Consider the following 15717-nt stretch of genomic DNA (forward strand, 5'->3'; position numbering starts at 1 on the left):
TCGTCGTCCAACTCGGTCGCAAAGAGAATGTTCTTCTTGAGCGTCGCGTGCTGGATCCAGGCTTCTTGGTTGACGTACGAGATGTTGCCGATAACATGGCGGACACCACCGACTTGGTGGATCTCGCCGAGGATCGCACTCACGAGACTCGACTTGCCACTGCCGACGGGGCCGACCACGATCGTGAGACTGCAGGGTTCGAGCTGCAGGTTGATGTTCTTGAGCGTCAGAGTTGACGGCGTCACCGCGTCGGCCTGAGCGTTGGCGTCGACAACAACGTCGGTCGTCGTCGATGCGTCCGGTGCCGCCCAGCTAAAGTCCCCGTGGGCTATGTTGACCATGGCGTCGCCGGCTTCAATCGCGAGCACTTCGACTTCGTCCGAGATGAGGAACTTGCTGACGCGCTGGCAGGACGCAATCGCTTCGGCCACCGACATGACAGCAGTCGAGAAGATCGTGCACGGCATGCGCGCCGTGTTCATGTAGGCGAGCGCCGTGAACGAGATGGGGAGCGTGAGCTCATTGCCAAGAGCGACGTAGTACATGAGGCAGAGCGCAAGCGAGAAGACGGGGCCAATGTACATGAGCACGGTGTTGAACGTCCGGCGCGTTTGGTACGACTTCAGGAACGCGAGTTCGCGGAGACGGATCTCGGCCAGTTGCGCCTCCAAGCTCGCCTCCCACGCGTAGAGCTTGACGACGCGGATGCCCTGGAGCACTTCGTTGGTGAGCTTGACGCGCTCGGCTTGGACCTTGAGGAGGTCGCGGCGGACCTCGCCGACCTTCATGCCCGAGATGTACCCGACGTAGAGGAAGATGTAGATGGAGGCGGCGCCGATGAGGCCGACCTGCCACCCGAGCTCGTTCCCGACCATGACGAAGACTGCGCCGAGCATGATCGGGCTCACAAATGCCCAGTAGCCGAGCATAAAGCCCATCGAGAGACGCTCGGCGTCGACGGACGCCATCGTGACGATCTCGCCGGTCGTCATTTCTTGCTTGGCAAAGCCCGAGAGCCGCAGCGTCTTGTAGCAAACCATGTCGATCATGATCGACTTGGCGTTGATACCGAGGTGCGACGTTGCGTACTGGGCGTAGTCGATGATCGTGACCGAGACGAACGAGAGAACCGTGAGCCAAATGGCGAGCGCGTACCCAGATGAAATGTGCAGCGACGTGTGGATCTCGGCGGCCACCGTGACCGTGCGGTTGCCTTCGGTGACGGTCTTGGTGTCAGGCGCCTTGAGGAACTCGAGCATCGACTTGATGAGAAGCGGCTGCAAAAGCTGGAGGCCGGCGTAGAGAAAGAAGAGGAAAAAGCTAAACGAGACGCGGGACCGGAACGCGTACCACAGCGCGCGGTGAAACTTGGGCGTCGGGCGGTGCTTTTCCTTGTCCCACTCGGTAATGAAGCGCGCATGGAGCTCTTGCGTCGTGTCGGCAAAGGGCAGCGGCCACACGTCGTCTTCGGTGAGCGTCTTCTTGGCGCCGCGCGTGATGAGCGGCGTGATCCAGCCCATGGTGCCGTTGACAAACCAGTTAGCGCGCTCGAGCGGGTGGGCCTTCTCGCCCCAGACGCTGGCCTCGACGGCCGTCGGCGACTTGACGGCAGCGTACGATGTCATTGGTGCGAGGCAAGTTGGAGACTGATGAGCCACTCACGCCGAGGATTGCGGACCTCGGAACAGTGCCAGCTGGTGATCTGATCGAGCGCCACGGCATCAACCGCCCCCAGCTGGCGAGCGCCTGTCCAAGCGCCGATCACACCAGCTGTGTTATTTTCACCTTGATCACATTTTTCACCTATTCCTTCCATTTCTCGTTCTCTGCAAGTCTGCACACAGGGCGCAGAATAGGGTTCGCGCCATGGCGGCGCAGTGTACTAGTATTGGAAAAGTGGGGCTTATGCTGTGCAGCTTTCATGAACACGCATTCCATCGGCAACGAACGCTAGTGCTTCGAGACAAGTGTTGCAGTCGATGCGTGCGCAAAGTCGACAGGTGGTTGCTCCTGCGTGTTTTTATCGTGTAGTTCTACCTAGGCCCTGCAAGTCCTTGGCCTCGGCTTTACGTATGTTTCGCTCAATTGCACAGGGGTGCTAGATCAAGGTACTCGTTATTGCTCAATGAGCTATTGTGGATGGCTGGCAAAGCTTCTTGAACCTCCGTTCACTGTGTAAGGTGGGGTGTACATCTACTAAGTACGGATCACTTTGAGCAGCGTACAGTAATGGGAGACGCATTGTTGTTCCCGACACTTGGGCTTCAGAGTTCTGTTGCGACGTACTGCGTGGGCTCATCTTTGATTGGTAGCTTGTGAGATAACCAGCGAGTGTTTTGGCGACGTTATCAGCATATATTGCACAATACAATCTGTTGAAAGGACCCTCTCGAGACTGGTCGCGCCTCGTGCACAAGACGAAAGAAATGCGCTCGCAGTCGCAGAGCGTGGTGCCACGTAGGAAGCCTTTTCACACGTGTGTGGTTTTTACCGTCGAGTTTCCGACACGACCACATGGCGGCTTTGACAAAGCACCTTCGTATTGCACGTGGGATTTACGTCCCAGTTGTTGACTTTGGCTGAGTGTAATGTGATTCCATTTAAATAAAATCTGGCGAATGAACTTGGGTTTGTAGTCTTAATTAAAAAAAAAGCCAAGTTTGGGGCCTGTGGGACATGCACGTGTCGGAGGCAATCTAGGTGCTCCAACGAAGCCTTCGAGTTTCGAGCGAAGTTGCCGACCGGTAATCGCACAAAAATGGCGTGGACTACGACAACGCAGTCGCAGATTAGCGATCTCTGATGCCTGCCGTCATCGCTTCCTCCCAGACAGGCTGTGCCACTGATACTCAGAGATGAGGACGGCGTGTGTCCACTGGCACACGCGTCATCAGCAACGCTCGCTCTAGAGGCCGTAGCTGCTACGCCAACTACGTACCGGTATATGTATTTGCAAACTCGGCTAGAGTGGACCGTGCCTCCCGATTTCTATTGAGCTTTGTCGGTTTGATTCATGTACACAGCTGAGCTATTCATGTGAGGCTCTTGCAGCCATCGCGAAGACTCATCGCATCACACCAGGTGTGTGCAAGCGCAGTGCAGCAGCAAGATGCAGTGCGATGCAAATCGTTCAAAATGTATTTGCGACGACAGGCCGATGCCACGCCATGAAAATGGCAGAGCGTCGCTGACGTCGCCTGTTGTCGCTCCTGCCACAATCGTTTCCCTGTCATTCCAAGGTTGGATGCAACCACCGACACCATTGCCGCTCACCCAAGCCTTCTACTCTCATGTGTATCTAGGTGCATAGTGCACTAGACAATGTTGTACAATGAAGACTACAAAGATCTGTGCAATACTACATGCTAGTGTACAGTAGTGCGCGCAAGATCAACCGAATTTCAAGATGCCAATCTCATCACCGATGGATTGACCAACGCTCGGAGGCCGAATGATGGTCCGTTAGCACCACGCCAACAGGAAGATCTAAAAGCCTTGCATTGTCAACCCCACGTTAACACATGAAGCAGTTAGCTCGAGTAGCTTTTTGGACTTGGTTCTATGTTCGTAGTATTACGTCGATTCGCCAGCAGCGTATCACTCCAACCTTGGGTCCGACACCTGTCGTTGTCGTTGTTGTCAGAACAAACACTTGATCTGAGTATACTTTCGAAACGCATTTCACAAATGGCAGAGTACGTCGCAGTGCAATCGCCCAAGGCGAGCGCGCCACCCAAGGTCCGCGACGCCAACCCGCGCGAAACCGCGAGCTGGGTCTCGGTGCTCACGATCGCATGGATGGACGGCCTTATCAAGCGGGGTGCGACGGCGCCACTCACCGAGGCCGACACGTGGCCGCTACCCGCCCATGACACGGCGCACGCACTCTACGACCGCTTTGAGAAGCACTGGGCGCTCGAGAAGATGAAGCCCGTGCCGCGGATCCATCTTACAATGTGGCACACGTTCCGCGCCCAGATCCTCGGGGGCCTGTTCCTCTACTTGGCGTACGCGGGTATCATGCTCCTGCAGCCCATCTTGATCCAGTCCATCTTGCAGTACCTCGCTGAAGACCCGGTCGTCCACACGTCCATGCACATCAACAACGGCTACGTGCTCGCGACGCTCCTCACGCTCCTCTCGTTTCTCTCGGTGACGCTCATCGACTATGCGCAGTACGCCAACACGCACACGGGCTGCAACGCCAAGTCCATTGCGATCGACATGGTCTTCCGCAAGACGCTTCAGCTCTCGGGATTCGCCAAACAAGAAATGACCACCGGCGAGGTCGTCACGCTTGCGTCCGTCGACGCCGAGCGTATCTTTATGGGCTTTAGCTTTGGCTACTGGGCTGTCATCGGACCCGTCATGCTCGTCGCCGTCTACATTATGATTGGCCACCAACTCGGCGCGGTCGTCGGTGTCTGCGGCGGCGCCGTGATGCTTCTCTTCCTCTACATTGGCTTTGTCTCGGGACGCAAGGTCGGCGAGGTCCGCCGCGATATCCTCAAGGTCCAAGCCGAGCGCGTCAAACTCACCAACGAAGTGCTCCAGGGCATCCGCGTCGTCAAGCTCTACGCGTGGGAGGCCAGCTTGGAGGCGCAGCTGGCGGCGATCCGCGACCGAGAGCTCGTGCTGCTCAAGGCGTACCAGACACGGCGGGTGTTCAACACGGTCGTGTTGTACATTGCGCCCGTCATCTCGCTCGCAATCTGCCTCATGGTCTACGTCGCTCTTGGCAATGAGCTCACGTCGCCCGTCGCATTCACGGCGCTTGCCTACATGAACATTGCGCGGTTCCCGTGCACGGTCTTTTCCACCGCCGTCATGATGACGTCCGAGATGGTCGCGTCGTGCCAGCGCATCAGCAAGTACTTGTCGTCCGACGAGATCGCGACCTCGAGTACGCGCTTCTCTCCTTTTGTGTGCTGTAGCTCAATGTGCGCTAGGTCTCGCGATTCAACAAGGCCCGTCGACAGTCGAGATGACAGACGCTGCGTTCAGCTGGGCCGCGCCAGCGACGGTCTCGGAGGCGCCGCCGCTTACGCTGCAGAACCTGACGTTTTCGCTGACGCCCGGGAGCCTCACGATCGTGGTCGGCCCCGTCGGCAGTGGCAAGTCGAGTCTCGTCAGCGCGATCCTCGGCGAGATCCACCAAGTCGGTGGTGTCCGCCACGTTATCGGCAACATCTCGTACGTCAACCAAGAAGCCTGGATCCAGCACGCGACGCTCAAGAAGAACATTCTCTTCCACTCCGACTGCGACGACGACTACTACAACGCGGTGCTTTCTGCATGCCAACTCGAGCCGGACCTTGCGATGCTACCGGACGGTGACGCGACCGAGATTGGCGAGCGCGGTATCAACTTGAGCGGCGGCCAAAAGGCGCGCGTGAGCCTTGCCCGCGGCGTCTACCACCGCAAGGCCGACATCTACCTCCTCGACGACCCGCTCAGCGCCCTCGACGTGCACGTGGCAACTGCGGTCTTTCACGAGTGCATTCGCGGCCTCCTTGGGGGCAAGACGACGGTTCTGGTGCTCAACAGCCACTACCATTTTCTGCCACTCGCCGACCGTGTGCTGCTCATGGACAACGGGTCGATCGTCGGCGACGGCACGTACGAGTCGCTCAAGTCGACGTTCCCGCATCTGATGAACTTCACCGAATCGGGCTCGTCCACGGAAGACGCAGATGCCGATAAGGTTGATAGCACGGACGACGCCAAGAAGACGGCCAAGCCGATTAGCCCGAAAAAAGGCGGCGGGCTCATGGACAAGGAAGATCGCGCCAAGGGTGCCGTCTCGGCCAAGACGTACAAGACATATTTTGGCTCGAGTGGCTACAACGGGTACTGTCTCTTCATGGACTAGCCCTCGGGAAGGCTAACTGTATATCCTGCAGGGCGGTCGTTGCAGCGTCCATCATCACGTTCTTTACGGTCTCGCAGACGGCGCTGGCCATGACCGACTGGTTCATGAGCTACTGGTCCAACCACACCACCATGATGGCCAAGCTCTCGTCCGGGTACATCTACCTCGGGTGCGCGGTTGTCTCGGTCTTCCTCGTCTACGGTCGATCTCTGTACGTGCTCATGGTCGCAATCAAGTGCTCGCAGTCGCTCCATGCGATGCTCCTGCACAAGGTCATTGGCGCGCCCGTCCCGACCTTCTTTGACGTGACGCCCATGGGTCGTATCCTCAACCGGTTCTCGAGCGACTTGGACCAAACCGACTCGCAGCTGCCGTACTTTGGTCTGCTGCTCCTGCAGTTTCTCTTCCAGATCGTGGCGGTCCTCATCGTGTGCGTCATCTCGACGCCGTGGATTCTCGTCGTCTACGCGCCGCTCGCCTTCCTCTTTTACAAGGTGCAGCAGTACTACAACAAGACGTCGGGCGAGCTCAAGCGGCTCGAGAGCATCAGCCGCACACCGGTCGTGACCTTGGTCTCAGAGACGCTCAGCGGTCTCTCCACCATCCGCGCGTTCAACATGACGCAAACCTTCCTCACCAACCAACGCGCAGCCTTGGACCACTACGTGAGCTTTTCTTTTCTCTACAACTGCTCGGCCCGCTGGTTCCAGATGCGTCTCGACTGGCTCAGCGCGGCAATCATCGCCGGCGTCGCCTTCATCTGCATTTTGACCAAAACCTCGATCGGTATTGCTGCCGCCGGCCTCACGCTGACGTACGCGTCGCAGCTCTCGGGCTTTCTCTCGCGGATGGCCATGATGCTCAACACAGTCGAGAACCTCATGACGTCGGTCGAGCGCCTCAGCGCTTACGAGGCCTTGCCTAGTGAAGATGACGCGACCGTGGATCGCGTCACGGTCGACGCGTCGTGGCCGGCGCAGGGTGTCATCACCTTTAACGACTACTCGATGCGGTACCGCGAACACCTCGACCTCGTCCTCAACCAAGTGTCGTTCTCGGTGCCGTCGGGCGCCAAGGTCGGCATCTGCGGCCGCACCGGCTCCGGTAAGAGCTCGCTCATGGCCGCGCTCTTCCGCATGGTGCCGAGCGCCACCGGATCGATTGCCATCGATGACGTCAACATCGCCAACGTGTCGGTGACGACGCTCCGGTCGCGGCTCACGATCATCCCGCAAGACCCAGTGCTCTTCTCTGGCTCGTTGCGCTTCAACTTGGATCCGTCAGGGTCGGCATCCGACGACGAGCTCTGGACGGTCCTCAAGCAAGTGCACTTGGGTGACGGCATTGCGTCGCTGGACGACAAGGTGGCAGAGCGCGGCAGCAACTTTTCCGTGGGCCAGCGCCAGCTGCTCTGCATTGCGCGCGCTTTGCTCCGGAAGAGCAAGGTGGTCGTCCTCGACGAAGCGACGGCCAACATCGACCTCGAGTCGGACAAGCGCATCCAGGCGACCATCAAGGAGTGCTTTGTCGGTATCACGATGCTCATCATCGCCCATCGACTCGATACGATCATCGACTCGGACATGATTCTGGTGCTCGATGCGGGTCGTGTGGTCGAGTACGACACGCCGACGGCGCTGCTGGCGATTCCAGACGGGTCGTTCGCCAAGCTCGCCGAGCAGGCGCACCTCCAAATGTAAAACCTTGTTTTGGGTTAATATCTATGTATTATCAACCTCATTCTTATACTTCTGTGTGAAAAACGAAATGCCTAGTCCCCAAGTCGAGGCATTCGTTTACCAATGTATTGCGCGCGTCGGGCGCTGGTCGTTGATCACCGGGCGGCTTGAAACGTCTACTCCCCTGTGCACAACATGTGTCTTTAACCGAAACCATGCCGTCTCATTATTGTCTGTGATCGAAGAATCAAATTGTACACAATGTCACTTGTATCAGTAGTCATGTTGAAGAATCGCAGCGGTAAGAGACTTGCACCTTCTGTCCACACAAATGCCTGAACGACCCCTCGTCCAAGAACGTCGTGGCGACGGCGCCATAACCAAACCCAAGGTTCGGCTTCGACAAAACCATCTGGGGTGTCACACGCCCCCGCGTCACGTCACACGATCCAGTGCTAGCGCGCCATGGAATTGATGTAAATACGTCGTCCCGAGGAGGTGTCGAATGCTCCGGATCGATGGACCAAGCCGTTCGCGGGTCGTCGGTCGAACCCAGGGGTAGGGTTGCATACAAACCGTCAGTCGACAAAAACAGATGGCGTTCCGATTCGACGCGTCCGCCTCGTGGAAGCTTCGATAGCGCGCTATTCATTTACGCTTTTCCCACGCAGCGGAACATGCTCCACCGCCTTGCGCTGCTCACGGCCCTCGCGTCGGCGGCCGAATTTTCGTTCAGCAACAAGTGCAGCTACCCCATCAACCTCCACGGCGGCGGCTCGGTGCACCTCTGCGACATTGCGCCCGGCGCAACGACCAACTGCGGCGTGCGCCTCGAGGCCGGTCAACACGGGCTCTTCAAGCACACGGCGACAGACGAAGCCAACTGTACGTACTAAAATATCTGCCGGTGTGTATGGTGACGTGGCACGCTAGTGGTCGAGTTTTCGCTCGTGAACACGCCGGGCTTCAACTTTGTGTGGTATGACATTAGCAACATCCCGCCGGGCGTACGTTCTTATATCGTACTGCACCGGGGGCTCACCGCAATGTAGCCGGGCTTTTGCAAGAGCTACGACGACTGCAAGGCCAAGACGGGCGGCAAGTCGGGCTACAACGTTCCCGTGACCGTCACGCCCACCAAGCACAAGGGCAGCGGCACGTGCAACGAGCTCGTCGACCTCTCTCCAACGGCGCCCGACACGTACCTCTTTCCCGAAGACAACACCAAGACGCACGCGTGCCCGATGGACGAAGCCTTCCTTGTGACTTTTTGTCCCAACGGCGGCGGTGGTGACGGCGCGTCATGCGGGCGCGTCGAAGCCAACATCGACTACTTTGGCAACGACATTGGCCACTCGCTCGTCTCGGGCGACCACGCGGCGCAGGCGGCTGCGTGCTGCGCGTCGTGCAGCGCCATGCAAGGGTGCGTCGGGTACACGGTCAACCAAGGCAACTGCTGGCTCAAGTCGTCCATGAACAACCCGTCGTCCAGCTCGACGGCCTTTTCGTCCCGCCGGAAGAGCCACCTGCGCCGATAAATGAAGCAACCCATTGACGATACGCAAGAGAAAATATGGATTATTGATGGAGTCACGGTGGGAAGTGGGGTTGAGCGCTGTGCTCAGTTGCCGTCCGTTGGCGTTGGCGTCTCGGTGACGGCAGAGCTACTGCCTGCTCCTGCCGGTGGATTTGCGGCTACAGGCTCCGTCGGTGCAGGCGCTGGCGTCGGCGTTGGCGTCTCGGTGACGGCAGAGCTACTGCCCGCTCCTGCCGGTGGATTTGCGGCTACAGGCTCCGTCGGTGCAGGCGCTGGCGTCGGCGTTGGCGTCTCGGTGACGGCAGAGCTACTGCCCGCTCCTGCCGGTGGATTTGCCGCTACAGGCTCCGTCGTTGTCGGTGGCGGCGCGTCGGCCACTGACGAGCTGCTTCCCGACGTCGATGACGCTTCTTGCGTCGCGCGGGGTAGCTCTGTGGTCGATGCTGGCGGTGCCGTACCGCTACCACTGGAGCTCGCGGTCACTGGCGGTGCTGTAATGGTGTCGAACGAGCCCGAGCCGCTGCCTGAGGCCGTGGCATTCGTCGAGCTGTTGACACTTGGTAGAGGAGTACTACTGGTTGCCGTCGGCGCTGGGCTGCGAAAAGGAATGTGGTAGCACTGGTTGTCCATCCAAGTCGAAAATATGTAGTCCAAGTTGCTGTACAACGCGCTCGTCCACGAGCGCAGCCACGACCACCTACCGTATAACCACGCTCGTATACGCAAGGTTTACTGAGGGAGCGTACGACAGGGGCCACGGGTGCCACATGTCGAGAATGTCGTTGGCCAGCTGCAGCAGATGCGGACCCTCGACGCACAGCGACGCGTTGGGCGCAAAGAGGTTGGACAAGTTGTCCTCTACCAGATGCTGCGTATAGATACACAAAGTCATTGTAGTACGTGTCATGGGGTACGTCGACCAGACCGGAAACGTCGCGAGCCAGGACCACAGCGCATTCCATGCGTCGCCGCAGCCATCGAGTGCACAGTTTGTCGCATTGTACAAGGAGAAGGACCGGCCCGACGTCGTCACCACCGTCTCGCCGGCCCAGAGCGCACTCACTTGGCTCGAACTCACTTGCAGTGACCACAGAATCTAAATCGGTGTTGCGACACAGCACCAAGCGCACCGCAAGTTTACCGGTTCAAACCACGCCGTCGAGACAAGAGGCGGGGCCAGTTGCGCGAGCAGCGCCGACGTACACGGGGTCGACGACGCACACGCCGGTGCGGGTGCACAGAGCGCCGAGAAGAACAAACTGGTGCCTTTGCGCACGAGCTGCGTCGCATTGTCGACCGAGTAGTTGCTCTGCAGCACTGCCTCGAACGGGTCGCAGCAGCCACCTGATGCGGTCTCAGCACCCGCAAACACGAAAGCAGAGCGATGGAACAGTACCGGCCGCTTCGAAAAGCCTCGCGATCGTCGGCGCGACTACTGTCTCAATGCACGCCTTGCCTACACATCATATTCGTTGGGCACAAGTACTATCATGACACTAGACCGTGGGTTGTGTAGAGCGGGCAGACGTCGGCGGTATAAGCGACCTGGAGAGCGGACGCGTTCGACATGTTGAGCAGCGACGTCCAGGGGTAGGCCACAAAAGCGGCGCAGTGCACGTCATTGAGCACCAACTCCACGGACGCGTTCATGACAACGCCAGGAATCGAAGCGAGGCACGTCACCGCGGTGGCCGGTAAGAAGGTCGCCACGAGTCGCTCGATCTGGGCTTCGGTCTCGATCGCCAGGTGTCCGAGGTAGTCCGAGCCGCTGAGGAAGCTGGACGTGAGGTTGAAATCGGTTGCGCATTGCGTCACGGTCCACAGCGGATCGTACATCACTACACAAGTATGCCTATAATGACGGCGACAATATTGCTATCGTAGTACAAGAGCTTGAGAGACTCGGTGTCCATGCATAGGCGTCGTAGGGCACGACGTTGACGCGCAGGCTGCCGGTCGAGAGCACGGAGCGCACCGCGTTGAGCGGCTCCACAAGCGTCGGAAGCGCCAGTGGCGGCATCGCCGTGTACTGTATTTGAAGCTCCTGACGCGAGGCAAGCCAAGTCATGTCGACAGTCGGTCGGACATTCAAAGGTACACCCGCATACACCTACGTCGTTGAATGGCAGCATCATCGACATTGGTGTATCGTACTGTTGCCTGCACCACCGACGCCAGGACCGAAAAGTTGGTCGAGGCTGAGACATTCGGGAACGCATAGTTGGTCGACCCCACGGAAACAACGAGGCGCGTCAACGTCGTCGACAGTGCCACCGTGTCACGCACCACGGTTGAAGCCACCGAGAACGTCACAGCACTGAAGACACTCGACGTGTCGGGTGCGCCGAGCCAGTTGAGCGGACACGCGTTCACGCCGAGGCACTGCATTCCCGCCACATACTTGGCCCACGCCGCCATTGTCGTGGGTGTCGCGTCCTACACCAATGACGTATCCGACCAGCGAATCGATTAGAAGAAGTACCGTGGTGTTGTGGCAAAATGCAAACGCCGGGAGCAGGTCGGCCGAGTTGCCGACACCCGCCGCCTGCAGCGCTGTGAGGAAGGCCGGGGACCACGTGAACCGCTCCAATGGCGTTGGCATAGATGTAGCGGACAAGCACGCGCTGAGCTGACGACACGTAGGCTCACTGCGGCATTGCAAGAAGGCATTTTGACACCCGAGGCAAGCCGCTATGTCATTGGTTCAGACGTGGAAGCATGAGCAGGTACCGTGCGCACCGCTCGGGGCATAAGGCTGACGCGCCGAGACATCGCGGAGCGTCAGCGTCACGGTGTAGGCGTTGGTGATCGCGTACGTTGCGTCGAGTACGTCTGGCCGGTTGTTTTGCATCGATACTTGCGTCGACGCCGTCGACGTGTCGACGCACACGGTCAACGCGTCGTCGCTCATCGAGAGTAGCAGTACATCGTACACTTGCTTGAGATGCACGCAAAACGCCATCGCTGATGCAGAGGCGTCTGCATTCAGAAATGCCCACTGCGTCGTTCGGTTGGCCAAGATAATTGGTGCAACTTGTCCTCCGAGCGGCGTGAAATCGTTTAACGTCACGTTAATGGCGCCCATGCTCACCGCATCTAGTCACATTCGTCAAGTTAAGTTATTGCATTTGATTCTCTCTTGTACCGAGGTAGAATGCGTTATACGCAAAGCCCGAAGTGACTGCGACAAGGACACTGGTCGATGTCGGCGCATTGCTCGGCGACGTGAGCGACCGAAACAAGCGCGTTTGCAACGGCCGGACAAAGCCCACCCTCGTGATCGTAAAGGGGGAAATGCGAGCGTTGGGTGCTGGTGGGGTGTAGAAGGACCCCGGGTACGTCGTCGTGTCGATTACACTAGACGTTGGCACTTGCAGCTGCGTCGACTGCAACACGGCCCACGCCCCAACCGACGCTGTAAAGGCGTCGGGCCATGCCGCAGATGCAAAGAGAGGTGGCAGCGCTTGCTGCTGGTCGATCGTGTAGTAGTAAATGTACAAGGTGTACATCCGCGTCAAGGCCGCTGTTGACGACGCACTCCCCACCGTAATGTCCGCGTACCTACGCGATAGTCCCATAAAGAAAACAAAGCTACCGGAGCTTTACCCGAGATCGAGGGGCGACAGGAGCGACCAAATCGCGTGCTTGAGTCGGTAAAACACAAAGGGGTTTAACGGCGCATGCATCTCTAACGTCAGTGCCAAGGTCGCGTACGACGTCTATACCACAGCTTGGATAGTACTCGTATTACCGCTGGATAGGTTGGATAGGTGCAAAAGCATACCTGGAACGGCGGTGATGGCAGCTCCAGCGTCGCCGACGGAAACAAATTGCAGTAGAAAGGCGTGTTCCAGAACGCAAGCGAGAGGCGCATGACAAAGGCGTCGTCAAGGCTCGGCGCGCCGGTATTGGCCACGAGAGGCAGCACGATTGACAGCACGCTACATGAGTCCTTGTCGGCTCTTCTACTAACTACAGACAAACGTACGAAGCGTCGACGTCCATCGAAATGTCAGCGAAAAGCGGTCGCGTGTCGGACAGGCCCCTACACCACCCACCCATTCACCTAGTAGTATGTATCATTTTGAAATGGTTGCGTACGTCTGCAGCCCGAGCGACGACGGCAATGCCCGTGCAACGCTGTCAAAGAACGACGACGCGTTGCCTTCGAGGTCCGTGAGCGCGATCGCACAGCCGGTGCGGAGGATCAAAAGCGGGTGGCTGTACACGGGCGCCGGCATTTGCACGAACGGCTGCGACGCATCCAAGTTGACATCAGCGGCGACGACCGACTAGAGACAACAGTATCAACTTTTCAAGTAGTTGATGCAAGTTTGTCGGACGATGTTGGCTGGCAAGAGCGCGCGCCACGCGCCCGTTTGCACCACCGCGCCGATCGACGACCGCCGCAGAACAGAGGCGTCGGTCATTGTGAGTCGCAAGAGCGACACCGAGGCCAAGCCGTAGACTTCGAGCGGGATCGGCGACAGCGGGAGCGAGCGAACGTTGCTGGCTAGCATCGGCAGCGCGTTCGAACGCAGCGACGCGACGATCGCAAAGACGACGGCGATGGCATCGGCGCCGTCTGCATCACGCAAGGCGACATCGATGGCGAGGTAAGCAGAGGGCAATAGCGCGACGCTCGAGCCCGATTCGAGCTGCAAAGCATGGGTCCCGTCCGGGTACAAGTGGTAAGAAGAGGCTATCTCGCTTAGCGTGAGCCACTCGCCTGTCTGCGTCGCATAGCCGAGCTCGAGGCCTTGGCGCATGCGCTTGGATTGCTCGCTAAAGTCGACTGCCGCCGGACCGACCGCGACGCAGAGCCCGCTACACGTCTACACCATATTTTGCATCAATCGGCTAACGTGAGATCGTGGACGTACTGGCAGTAGGTTGCACGCCGCGCTTGCCTCGGGCATCGAGAGGTTGGCTCGTAGGTTTAGTGAAGCGGCGACGACGCTACCGTCAACGCTGCTACAGGCGTACGGCACGAGGTAGTCGACCGCCAGCGTCAGCACAACGCTGCCACGCGACGTACGCTCCAAGCTGGGCGTCTCAATGTGCGTGAAGCGCACATTCGCTGCGTCGACGGCCATCATATCGGCCAAGACATTGCGAAAGATCGTCTTGGTCGCATCAAAGTCGGCCAGCGACAAGTTGGCACCGAGAAAGATGGAAAAGTTGGCGTGCGTCGGCGAGTAGGCCGAGCCGGCGCGTATGTGCGGCGGCTGCAGCACCGACGCGGCCAAGTCGAAGCCGCGCACCGCGCCAGCGACCACGACTCCGACAAGCCATGCGACGAGCATCCCTTACACGATCTAAAATCTTTGGAAAGATCGAAACGCTTGCGATGTTGAACCCTGTCCCTTCGACTCCATCACCGAGATCACCACGTATGCAGTTGGCCCGTCGCATTGCCCTGTGGTATCATTACATGCAATGAACAAGACGGACGTATCGGGTATTATGTCAAAGGATTGGGCGTCAACGAGCTAGACGTGTCGGAGAAAGGCGCTCGAGTTGCGCTTGGCGACCGCGCGTGGCACCGAGCGGAAGGACCCGTCCAAGCTGTCCTTCCGCTTGGCTTTGCGAGGCGACGGAGGCTCCAGAATAGGTGGCTCGTCACGCGCTGTCGTATCGAGCTCGAGCGTGGGCACTGATGTCACGGGCCGCGTGGTCTGCCGAGGCGGCGATGTAAACTTGGCCGGGACCTTGAAGCCCTTGGCCCAGTGCGCCCATTCGTTGTGTATTTTGTCGCGCTCTTCTTGCAGTCGCAAGAGCACCGACGGGCGCACGGGTGATACCGGCTCCTTGTCGTCGACGATAACGTAGTCGGTATGTTGCCGGAGACGCAGCGCTTCTCCCGACCCGCCCACCGAGTAGCGGCGGTGGAGGACGAGGTGACTCGTCGAACACGCCAGCGGTAAATCCGTCTTGAGCCGCTCTTCAAAGATGCGTTTGGTGTCAAAGCGCACGCGTTTCGTAGATCTTTTTGGTGAGCTGGCGCGCTTGACAGGATCGACCAAGCAGCTCACAGGCGGCGCCGTGTCCGGGGCAATGACGATGCGCCCGTCCGCGTCGATATCAACCTCGAGCATCGGAGACTTGGTTGCACGTGAAGGCGACGCAGTGGGTGACAATGGAGATGGGAGCGGTACTGTGTGCGGTGAGATGTACCCGATCGAGAGCTTGAGCTCGTCGCGGCTGGGCGGCGGCGTCGTGCGCGTTGCCTCTGCACGCATCGTGAAGACAGCTAATACATTATGACGATGGACGCACCAGTGCCGCAACAATGATCGCTGGACGTCGAGAGCGTCGACCCCATCGCGCTCGATCTGCTTCGGTCCGGTGGTCGCTTTAAATAGGTGCCAAAAGTTGGCGCCAACAGTTATGCAGCAACTAAAGACGGCCGTCGATACAAGGCTTGTGGTCATATAGCCGCAAGTATACTCCATATTGTACCAGTGCTAGCTAGGGTTTGAGCTATTGACATGGTTTGGTTCAGACTAATGGCCGAGGCTACGTACGTGGCGCGCCGACCCGCCGATGGCCGTGCGAGCTACGACGTGATTGGTCAATAATCGGCAAGATATCTTTGGAGTAGCCAATGATACTTTGGCAGTGGCGCG

The 15717-nt window shown here is 58.6% G+C and overlaps 5 protein-coding genes across 5 annotated transcripts in view; 2 read left to right on the forward strand and 3 right to left on the reverse strand.

Moving 5' to 3' along the window:
* The window catches only part of SDRG_07072 (hypothetical protein), a gene marked incomplete at both ends in the record, with an annotated part of 3084 nt that extends 1459 nt beyond the window's left edge, over window positions 1–1625 (reverse strand). The window contains one exon of the mRNA XM_008612888.1: window positions 75–1625. Within this exon, the coding sequence (XP_008611110.1) occupies window positions 75–1625 (1551 nt within the window). The remainder of the gene's footprint in view (window positions 1–74) is intronic.
* A 2058-nt stretch (window positions 1626–3683) lies between these two features.
* Window positions 3684–7612, forward strand: SDRG_07073 (hypothetical protein). The gene is made up of 3 exons (XM_008612889.1): window positions 3684–4903; window positions 4950–5850; window positions 5904–7612. The coding sequence occupies exons 1-3, from the start codon at window positions 3688–3690 to the stop codon at window positions 7570–7572; spliced, it is 3786 nt and encodes a 1261-aa protein (XP_008611111.1). The 5' UTR covers window positions 3684–3687; the 3' UTR covers window positions 7573–7612.
* Window positions 7613–8217: 605 nt separating this feature from the next.
* SDRG_07074 (hypothetical protein) lies at window positions 8218–9146 on the forward strand. The gene is made up of 3 exons (XM_008612890.1): window positions 8218–8436; window positions 8485–8558; window positions 8604–9146. Exons 1-3 carry the CDS (start codon window positions 8229–8231, stop codon window positions 9087–9089), a joined length of 768 nt encoding a protein of 255 aa, XP_008611112.1. The 5' UTR covers window positions 8218–8228; the 3' UTR covers window positions 9090–9146.
* Window positions 9103–14394, reverse strand: SDRG_07075 (hypothetical protein; the record flags this gene model as incomplete). Its single annotated transcript, XM_008612891.1, has 17 exons — window positions 9103–9785; window positions 9835–9946; window positions 9989–10184; window positions 10230–10432; window positions 10485–10544; window positions 10591–10926; window positions 10976–11198; window positions 11243–11524; window positions 11571–11779; window positions 11828–12184; window positions 12234–12649; window positions 12695–12807; window positions 12873–13029; window positions 13077–13133; window positions 13190–13380; window positions 13432–13923; window positions 13972–14394. The coding sequence occupies 17 exons, from the start codon at window positions 14392–14394 to the stop codon at window positions 9173–9175; spliced, it is 4440 nt and encodes a 1479-aa protein (XP_008611113.1). The 3' UTR covers window positions 9103–9172.
* Window positions 14395–14414: 20 nt separating this feature from the next.
* Window positions 14415–15469, reverse strand: SDRG_07076 (hypothetical protein). Its single transcript, XM_008612892.1, has 2 exons — window positions 15368–15469; window positions 14415–15320 (listed from the first exon to the last, which is right to left on the reverse strand). Exons 1-2 carry the CDS (start codon window positions 15411–15413, stop codon window positions 14581–14583), a joined length of 786 nt encoding a protein of 261 aa, XP_008611114.1. The 5' UTR covers window positions 15414–15469; the 3' UTR covers window positions 14415–14580.
* Window positions 15470–15717: the final 248 nt, after the last annotated feature.

The sequence above is a fragment of the Saprolegnia diclina genome (genome assembly GCF_000281045.1).
Source record: "Saprolegnia diclina VS20 unplaced genomic scaffold supercont1.20, whole genome shotgun sequence".
Lineage (NCBI taxonomy): Eukaryota > Oomycota > Saprolegniomycetes > Saprolegniales > Saprolegniaceae > Saprolegnia > Saprolegnia diclina.

Bases quoted from the DNA above. Each gene is read 5' to 3' on its own strand.
- SDRG_07073 (XM_008612889.1), top strand. From the start codon at position 3,688: ATGGCAGAGTACGTCGCAGTGCAATCGCCCAAGGCGAGCGCGCCACCC. The intron at 4,904-4,949 runs GTACGCGCTTCT...AATGTGCGCTAG, and splicing joins CGACGAGATCGCGACCTCGA to GTCTCGCGATTCAACAAGGC. The intron at 5,851-5,903 runs GTACTGTCTCTT...TATATCCTGCAG, and splicing joins GGCTCGAGTGGCTACAACGG to GGCGGTCGTTGCAGCGTCCA.
- SDRG_07076 (XM_008612892.1), bottom strand. From the start codon at position 15,413: ATGGGGTCGACGCTCTCGACGTCCAGCGATCATTGTTGCGGCACTG. The intron at 15,321-15,367 runs GTGCGTCCATCG...CGATGCGTGCAG, and splicing joins CGATCATTGTTGCGGCACTG to AGGCAACGCGCACGACGCCG.
- SDRG_07074 (XM_008612890.1), top strand. From the start codon at position 8,229: ATGCTCCACCGCCTTGCGCTGCTCACGGCCCTCGCGTCGGCGGCCGAA. The intron at 8,437-8,484 runs GTACGTACTAAA...GTGGCACGCTAG, and splicing joins GGCGACAGACGAAGCCAACT to TGGTCGAGTTTTCGCTCGTG. The intron at 8,559-8,603 runs GTACGTTCTTAT...ACCGCAATGTAG, and splicing joins TTAGCAACATCCCGCCGGGC to CCGGGCTTTTGCAAGAGCTA.